This window comes from Heterodontus francisci, chromosome 6 (genome assembly GCF_036365525.1).
Source record: "Heterodontus francisci isolate sHetFra1 chromosome 6, sHetFra1.hap1, whole genome shotgun sequence".
NCBI classification, from domain to species: domain Eukaryota; kingdom Metazoa; phylum Chordata; class Chondrichthyes; order Heterodontiformes; family Heterodontidae; genus Heterodontus; species Heterodontus francisci.
In genome coordinates this window covers 42,167,421-42,177,311 of record NC_090376.1, presented here as the reverse complement: position 1 = coordinate 42,177,311, position 9,891 = coordinate 42,167,421, and the positions used below count along the sequence as shown (strand labels likewise).

At 39.0% G+C, this 9,891-nt stretch overlaps 1 protein-coding gene across 1 annotated transcript in view; it reads right to left on the bottom strand.

The window, feature by feature from the left end:
• Nucleotides 1–4,784: 4,784 nt before the first annotated feature.
• The window catches only part of LOC137371571 (protocadherin Fat 4-like), a 113,166-nt gene continuing 108,059 nt past the window's right edge, over nucleotides 4,785–9,891 (bottom strand). Inside the window, exon 29 of the mRNA XM_068034410.1 lies at nucleotides 4,785–6,565. Coding sequence (XP_067890511.1) covers nucleotides 4,785–6,565 — 1,781 coding nt within the window. The remainder of the gene's footprint in view (nucleotides 6,566–9,891) is intronic.

Below are 9,891 nucleotides of genomic sequence, written 5' to 3'. Positions count from 1 at the left end.
CATTCACAAACAGGCCCACACCGTTACTTCCCTCTGTTACCGATCATCACATTGACCTCTTGGCCACAATGCTGAAATAAAAGCAACCACAAAACAAACATTTCAAACCAAATTTATAAATCAGACTTTGCCATATTGCATACAAAAGTCAACCAATCACCCTTGTGCCATTTTTGAGTCTTTCCTTGGTGAGATTCACTTTTAGAATGATTTCTGGCACCTGCTTCAGCCACAGTGCACCTGCCCTTTAAGAAATGCAGACAGGCTTTAAGTACGCAGACTAGCTTGAACTTGTGATAGCCTCTCATGATTTTGTGTCCCCTGGTCAGGTGTGCAGCCACTCAACAGCACTCTTAGCGCTGACTGCATGTTATAATCACTTAGAGAGCAGGCAGCATGAAGTTTGCATGCTGCCTGCATCAGAAGCAACTGGCCCGGGGTAATCTTGCATTGCAATCACTGCACCCATTTTTGGATTTTATCGAATTTTGCAGCAATTGATGTGTTGAAAGACCTGAGCATTTTTGAGGCAGAGTTTTTACTTGAAACATAAACCTATCTTTTCACTTTTGAGATGTTGCTGGACCTGCTGTGCATTTTTTTTGACATTTTTTTAATTTTAAATTTCCAGTAGCAATATTTTTTTAAATCAGCCACATTTTCCACTGATAATGATAAGCAACTGTGGAGGACAGACCAAATACTACTGAATCTCTATCCAAAAATCTGTTTTTAGTTGCAATTTAAAAAGACATTAAGACAGAAGTCCAGAATGAAAAATCTGGGCCTGTAAAAATTTTGAGAAACATCTAAATGAAAACTAAAGTTGGTGACTCCAATAACCCCACAGATCAATTTGCAAATGAACAAAATGGCCACAAGTCAGGAACATACACAAAATGGTCATTTATAATTCATCTAAACATTAATGTTTAATTATGTAGCGTCTGAAGGAAATGAACTGTTTTTATGCACTAATAGAAGTCATATCCTTTAAGTTAAGAATTACCACCCGTGGCAAGAAGGAATCATTTTATTCATTTGTGTCTGGAATGTGGCCAACACTGGCAAGGCCACATTTACTGCCCATCCCGAGTTGCCCTGAGAAGCTTGTGTTAGACCTTTTCTTGATTTGCTTCAGTCCTTGTGGTGATGGCACTGTCACAGTTGTATTCGGCAGTTTTCGGTAGCAAATTGGATTTTACGACGTCTATCAGCATAGCCAAAAAGGCAGACAGTTGCACATGAGCACATGCTGTTTTCTGTGATGAAAATGAGTTACCAGGGTAGGCTTTGAAATTAAGACAATTAAGAGGTTCTTGTCACCAAACTGGGAGGTTTTAGGCATGTGGCTCTTGGATCACCCTGTAGTAAGTATCCTGCTCCAATTATTTAGCTGAAAGTCAGCCGATCATATTGTTTAGTTTAGTTTAGAGATACAGCACTGAAACAGGCCCTTCGGCCCACCGAGTCTGTGCCGACCATCAACCACCCATTTATACTAATCCTACACTAATTCCATATTCCTACCACATCCCCACCTGTCCCTATATTTCCCTACCACCTACCTATACTAGGGGCAATTGCTAATGGACAATTTACCTATCAACCTGCAAGTCTTTGGCTGTGGGAGGAAACCGGAGCAACCGGAGGAAACCCACGCAGACACAGGGAGAACTTGCAAACTCCACACAGGCAGTACCCAGAATTGAACCCGGGTCGCTGGAGCTGTGAGGCTGCGGTGCTAACCACTGCGCCACTGTGCCGCCCATAAACTACAAAACTACAAAAAATGCTACCGATTGTAGTTCAGGCAGCTGGAAACTATTTTGTGCGTAACTACCTTTAATTAAAGTTGTCAGCTGGTATGACTGGTAATACAACATTTTATTTATATTTGTTTTTATTTTATTTTCTGTACAAAAGTCTGCCAGATGACAATGCTGTTCCTTCAAAATACTTCAGGCAGCTCAGTAATATCTATATTTAACTGCCTACAACAACAACTTATATTTATGTAGTGCCTTTAACATAATGAAATGTCTCAAGGTGCTTCACAGGAGCATTATAAAACAAAATATCAACACTGAGATACAAAAGGAAATATTAGGACAGTTGTCCAAAATCTTCGTCAAAGAGGTAGCTTTTAAGGAGTGACTTTAAGGAGGAAAGTGAGGTAGAGAGGTGGAGAGGTGTATGGAGTGCATTCCAGACCTTAGGGCCTAGGCAACTGAAGGTGCAGCCACCAATGGTGGAGTGATTAATATTGGGGTTGCTCAAGAGGCCAGATTTAAAGGAGTGCACATATCTCGGAGGGTGATGGGGCTGGAGGATGTTATTGAGCTCGGGAGGGGCAAGGCCATAGAGGGATTTGAAACCTATTTCAAAATGTTGTTATCCTCCATTGCAGTTGATTATAACATAGAAGTTTAAGAGAATAATTTAAAATGAAAATTCATTTTCATGAAAATGAATAGGTTTATTTATAAAATGAAGACAAAACATTATGCTATTAAAACCTGTACGCAATGAAAATGCATCAATGTTTACAATAACAAGGAAGTAGCCTCTTAGCCTCAGCCTCCTTTATCCAGTTAATACTGGTTTTTCATTACAAAGGCAGCCTTATAATTGTGAGCATAATGTACAAAAAGACAGTTACAGGAGAATGCCTTCAAATTAACTTCATGAAAACATGATTCTTTCTAATGGTAAACAATTTTCTTTCCTTCTTCCCAAGATTCAATAAACCCTTTGAAAATGACTCCTGAAGATGCTAACTCATGCTGGGCTACTGGCAACTGTCTGTTATTTCAGTAATGTAGCCATTCTTTTCATATGATTTTTGGCAGACTACTTGACCATGGGTCATATCTTACCTGATATCTGCATGCATTCATATTTTAGCAAGGATTACCAATAGCAATCAGGAGTAGGATCCCTGGCTGACTTTTTCTCTCCCTTCATCAGGGGCATTGTAGCACCCCAAACTACCACTACAGCTGAGATCAATTCACTTAGTATAGGCTGGGATATGAACCTGTAACCTGCTTGGCCCTTGTGGGCGAGGAGCACACTGGAGACAGTAAGCCATTGGGGAGCTCCTGAGTGAATATTTCTCGAAATGCAGCTGTTTTGGGGCACTGTGGCTAAAATGTTTCATGCTGTGTTTTGTGCTGGATTTGTGCCAATGTTTCAGGATTGTACCCACTGAACCCGGCAGAGTTGAATCTGCCAGAACTTTGTGGATCAGCTTATTTGCATATCTGTTGGAGGATCTCTAGCACACATTCCATTTAAAGTGGAGCAACATGCTGGGAATGTTTGAAAATTAGAGTGCAGCTTCTAAAAAGCCAGGTCTGGGTGAAAATTCCAGCTGGAGGAGCAGGTATATGGGAAAATTCAATGTTAGAAAGCTGCACTAGATAGCTCATGTCATCTTGTTCCACTTTTCAAGAATGCCTTCCGCTGGATGATCTGCCACAGACAGCTACAAAAATGACAAGGCAATGCAAAGAACAGAAGTGAGATGATATCAAATTCATTCTTAATGTAGAAATAGAAATATTATTAAAAATCTGTGCCTGGTAATTATTTATGTGGTTCCTTTATCATGTACCAGAATAAGCATTATGCTATCAAAACCTTTACATAATTAAAGTCGTTCAGTGCTTACACTTATAAGGAAGTAGAGGGGAGATAATTGCCCAAAGAAACATGTCCAGTTGTTGTAATCACTACTCAAGCCTTCAGCAATCTTCAGGCTCAACAACTCTTCACTTCTGCCTGTCTCAGTTGTTCCTGACAGCAGCTGCACCTTATGACTCGCATTCTAATTTACCCTAGAACATTGTCGGTGTAAAACAGGAAATTCGGGTTGCAGTATCTGTTTGTTTTTTGCATTTAGCCTACATAATTGTGGACTTGTTTTTGATTGCCTATAGATATGTTACACTCCCCTTTCTCAACCGCAATGACAGCATTTCAGAAGCAGGTGTGTCATGCCATTATCATGGAAAAGGAGGAAGAGGAGGAGCAGGAGAGGATTAAGACGATCATTCACATTATTATGAGATAGTTGGGGAGTTGGTGGGCCAATTCCTGTTCGAAAATTCAGTGGAATCCTTTGTGGGGTGGTAAACTGACAGAAATGGCTTCTGCCTCATGCTGCTGCCCAGGAGAAATACTTTCCCTGATATTATACTTAAAAGGAAGCACTGAGAATGGGATGGAATTTCATGACCTATAACTTTATCACTGCTGCAGTGTGCATATGTTATATAGCTCAAAATGCTCTTTTAAAATAACATTCAGTGTGGAATTTTAGGATTAGTTGGACATATGATATGTACAGTCCTCCTACTAATGGTCTGATGTTAAGTCATTGTTGAGGAAAGGAACAAAGATTGATGCAATTTGTTCCTTTAGTCCAATTCACATTGGTGAAAAATTGGCATGTTGCTTACAGTACTAGAATCCACAGCTTCTCTGTATATTCACCATTTCTCAGAGATGGAAGTAGGTTAGATGACGTGAATATTCTACTGAAAGCTGTTTAAACTTGATAATTGAGTAAATAACTGTTAATGATTATACAGTAATTGGCTGTAATTTGGAAACTGGATGAAATGTTAAGAATCCTTGACATAAAACCTACACACAAAATCATAAAAATATAAATATCTATAAAATTATTCAATGAACATCACACTTTTAGTGAACGTATACAGGAGAAACAGTAAAAAATAGGAAATTGCTCCATAAAGTGATTTACGAGAAAAGTGTCACAGGAATTCTTCGTGATCAGTTCCTCTAGCACTGCAAAATTGATTTTCAGTCTCTGGTTCACTTGGAAGTTCAGCAAGGTCCTTGAAAATCTCAACATATATTTCAAAATTTGGTCCCCAGTTTAAAATATCATCCCAGTTTTGTGTTCTTTTGACAAGGGAATAATCACATGGTAACATATTGTTATCTGAATCCTCATCAGTGATAATTTCAGTGTTCATTAAACATGAGTTAGATGTATACCCTTTTTCATGTCCTTGTAATCTAATCTCCCATTCATTAAGTATCTTATCTTCAACAACATTTCTCTCTGAATCCTGTTGAGTATATTTGTGCACAGAAGAATGGCTAAATGCTGAAAGTTCCCTTTCATAGTTATACTCTGAACAAGTGAAAGAACTATGGGAATCACTATCAGATGAAGTGTCTGTGGAAGAAAGGAAGATTGGAGGACCTTTCTGGGCTGAAGTTCTTTGTGAAACTTGTGACAGCAATATTCCTTGAGCAGTATTCTTGACAGATTTCTGTATTGTTGGAGTATTCAGTTGTTTTATTTCTTCCACAGACAGGCCGAGTGGAAGTCTCTCGACTATCTGTTTTATTCTGCTGTTGGGTCTGGAGCTGGACATAAACACTGATGCATCAGCCAACCTCCCAGTCCGATCATCTTCACAAAAGGTCAAATTATCAATGCCTCCTTCACTTGATTGGTTGGTGTCAAAGTGGACAAGGTGGGAAAGCTCTGTTTCATAGCCAGTTGAATAAAGATCATTTATTAAATATTTGTGCTCTGTAAATAAAATTGATGAAGGAAACCATTCTGACGAGCATGTGTGAGGGCAATATTGCTTTTCAAGTCCACTTTTTGCTTCTGGTTTTTTACATTGAGCATTTTGTTGACTTGGACTAATCTGTGCAGTAGATTGGGTGTTTCTTTGATTCACAATAGGTATAAATGGTTGAGATTTATCATGCATACTTTTTGAGAGAATAGTATAATGATCGTTGTTGGTCTGAAACTGTCTGTGGTACTGAATGACATCAATATCAGAAGGAGATATACTGCTTGCATTATCAATGTCATAGACCTCTAAGTCATAGTCTTCGCACCCATAACATTTCTTATTCTGCACTATGGCTGTGGCATTAATATATGTTTCATCCATGATGTGATAATTTTTTTCTGCTTTGAGGATATCTGGCTGCTTTTCATCATTGTCAGGCGTGCAATGATTTGTGCCATCAACATCATCATCATGATCATCAAAAGCTTTGTTCTCAGTACCTGTCTGGAGTGATGCAACCATTTTTGTTCTCTTATTTTTCAAAGTAGTATATCGACACTTGAAAAACACAACTATCAGAGAAATTACTACTAGAGTAACAGGTATAATCATTGTTATGCTCCATTGTGGAAATTGAATATTGTCTTCCTGACAGGCTGAATGGTCATTAGTTGCTGATGTGCAGAACTCACAATAAGATCCAGTAAAATCTGGCTTGCAAATGCAGTGATATGAGCCATTTGAGGAAGGAAGACATTTACCACCATGCTTACAAGGGTCAGGAAAACAGGAAACTGGAAGACACTCATATGCAAACCATAAATCAATGCACTTCATTCCAGTTGGGCATGGGTTGCTTAAGCAAGCATTAGACTCTCTGCATCCGACCTGTATTGAGACGTCACTTGGCTGTACTTCGACTAAGTCATTTGATCCAGTAAATGGCATCACCTGATTATTGTATTTGAAAGCTTTGATGCAGCCTTTAAAGCCTATAGTAAAAGAAAAAGAAGTTAGCAGATTGTACAACTAATTACAAATCAAGCATTATGCAAAATCTCCTGAGGTTTTGCTGGCTAATAATGATTCAGTTAAAATCTGTAGCATTCACTACACTTAGGACCAAATACAATTCCTAAGAAAAATGATTCATTAATTGTCATGTCCAGTTCACAAAAAACACTTTTGACAGATTCCTAAGTCAAGTATTATGCAAACAATTTAAGGTCAGTTTAAAACAACTTTTTATATTTGTAATTATTCAGTTGGTACCATGTACAACATGTTGTCAGACCAATCTTTGACCCAAGCCATCAGCCAATGGCTAACTTATTTGAATTGATCAAACTGTATGGTGGGAATCCAAACTTATTTGTGCAAACCTGTGTTTGTGAAGAAAATACAGAGTTAAATGCCATAATTACATGAGTACATGAGTCCAGAAACTGGTGTCTGGAGCATGATGCAATCTTGATTACCACACATTTGCTGATACTAAAGAGAAAGCTGGAAGGTAAAGATGGCGTATGAGCACAAATGCATGCAAATTAAGCAGTAAGGCAATTAAATGATTAATCTTGTCCAGATGGAGCAGGCATTAAGGGAGCAATTGCATTGATAACCTCCAAGTCTTCCTTTAGAGGTAAGTAGATTCAAATTTTCTTTATACTGTCTAGGATTTTTGCTAAATATAGAGAACTGTATTCAGTGCTCCACAAACCTGGCAGAGGAGGACCAGCAGAGCAGGAAAGGGTTACCTGTGCAGTCAGGCAGCACAATTGACATATCATTAGGTTTTGTGTCTTCGCTTCACAATGAATCTCATGTACTAGGTACAGTTACCTGGCCATAACAGTAGAGAAATGCTTAAGAAGGCTTTAGTTTAGCAGGACCGACTGCCAAATAATTTGTAAAATCAGTTCAACATTGCCAATGCCAGCCAAAGTCAGTTCTCAATTGTTATGTAATAAAAACAGAAGATGCTGGAAGTACACAGCAGGTTTGGAAGCATCTGTGGAGAGAGAAACAGAGTTAATGTTTCAGGTCGATGACCTTTCGTCAGAATTGATGAGGTTAATAGGCATCAAAGTGCCATCCTCTAATGGCTGAAGGCATAGCTGACACAAAAGAAGATGGTTGTAGTTGTTGGAGGCCAGGACATTATTGCAGGAATGTCTCAGAATGTTCTTTGCCTGAGTGGCTCATCAATGTTCTTCTTTTCATCATAAGGCCAAAGTGTGCTGTTCACTGATGACTTGACAGTGTTCAGCTATATTCACAACTCCTCTGATACCAAAGCAGCCCATGACAGCCTACAGCAGGATTTTGAAACCTATAGCCTGGGACTGAGAAGTGAAAGATAACATTTGTACCATATGAAATGGCAACAATTAGAGGCCACGTTACCTCCCGCCCGATCTTCGCCAGCCCCACTATCAACACGCTGGCATCACCATTAACCAGAAGCTTCATTGGATCAGCCATGTCAACAATATGGCTACAAGACCAGGGCAGAGGATGAGTACTCTGTGATGAGTTGCACTTCAAATCCTCTCCAGCATCTACAAAGCTGAAATCAGGAGCGCAATGACATAATCACCACGCCCGGATGGGTGCATTGTCAACAACCCTCAAGAAGATTGACTCCATCCAGGACAAAGCAGTCTGCCTGATCAGCACCCCTGTCTGAACTTCAGATCCACCCTCTCCTCCATTGGTTCACTGTGGCTGTCATATATACTATCTATCGATTGGGTCAAAATCCTGAAATTCCCTACCCAGCACCACTATGGGAACATGATCAGCACAAGGTTTACAGCAATTCAAGGAGAAGGACACCACCAACTTCTCAGGGCAAAAATGAATGGACGGTGAAATGCAGCTTTGATGGTGTTACCCAAATAAATAGAAATTGTGTGTCTCCTCTTCTAAGCCCACATAGAATAGCTTGCTTGCCTCACCCAGTACGATCATTTCTATAGCAATTTTACAGAGTAAACAGTTGGTTTAGCTTTTCCAATTCTATTTGAGGTGTTTAACTGCCTCCCTAATTGCAGATCACAGCTGAAGTAGAGGATTAATGCTGCTTGCTTTTCATTGGCAGGCACTGTATAAGAGAGAAAGATTACATATTAGTCAACAGACTAAAAATAGCAATATTTTGTGCATACCATGAGGAATAAATTCTCTCAAATACTGTTAGTAACCACAGTTAATACCTAAACAGCAGTAATTTTGATGCTACAGTTATGAATACTGTATTTTATTTTCTGTCTTTTAAAAATAATAATATTTTAGATTTTTTTAAAAATTTGGGGTAGCACAGTGGCGCAGTGGTTAGCACCGCAGCCTCACAGCTCCAGCGACCCAGGTTCAGTTCTGGGTACTGCCTGTGTGGAGTTTGCAAGTTCTCCCTGTGACTGCGTGGGTTTCCGTCGGGTGCTCCGGTTTCCTCCCACAGCCAAAGACCTGCAGGTTGATAGGTAAATTGGCCATTGTAAATTGCCCCTAGTGTAGGTAGGTGGTAGGAGAATGGTGGGGATGTGGTAGGGAATATGGGATTAATGTAGGATTAGTATAAATGGGTGGTTGTTGGTCGGCACAGACTCGGTGGGCCAAAGGGCCTGTTTCAGTGCTGTATCTCCAAATAAAAATAAATAGCTTCCTTCACATTGCATCTCAGTTGAACATTTGTTTTATTTTCACAATAACTTTAGATTACTCTAAATAGAGATCTAAATATGCAAGACTGTTTCAAACCATATAAATTATAGTTTTTTGTAGTTACTGTCGACTCTGGGGACATACTGTTTCTTCTTAAAAGCAAAAATACACTTGTCAAAAATGGCAATTCAGATACTGTATAAGGTAGCCTCGGGTTAGATAGCTTTCAAAGGCTGCTCTTGCAACATGTACGCATGATATCCTTGAGAACTATAACTATTTGTACTAAAATGAGTAGCGTCAAGGAAAGGCACATTTTGGTTATGAATATTTCCCAATATTCACTTAGGGCAAGTACTTATTCCGAATGCTCATGTTCTGATAATGCACATCTTTGTTCCTATCATTAAGTGTCGCCATGGAGTATTAAGTTTTTATAAACCAAGAAGCAAAAGTATTTGCTTTAACCTGATTATTTTTCAGACACACTATACAAACATATGAATTGCTATTCAGATACTTTCAACATTCAGGCAGTTATTTTCATCAACTGAACAATCACCTTGACAAAACAAAATGAGATCACAGCACATTTTAATGATTTGTTTTACTATTTTACTTGCCTCTTTAGTTAAGTACTTACATTTGTAAGTCT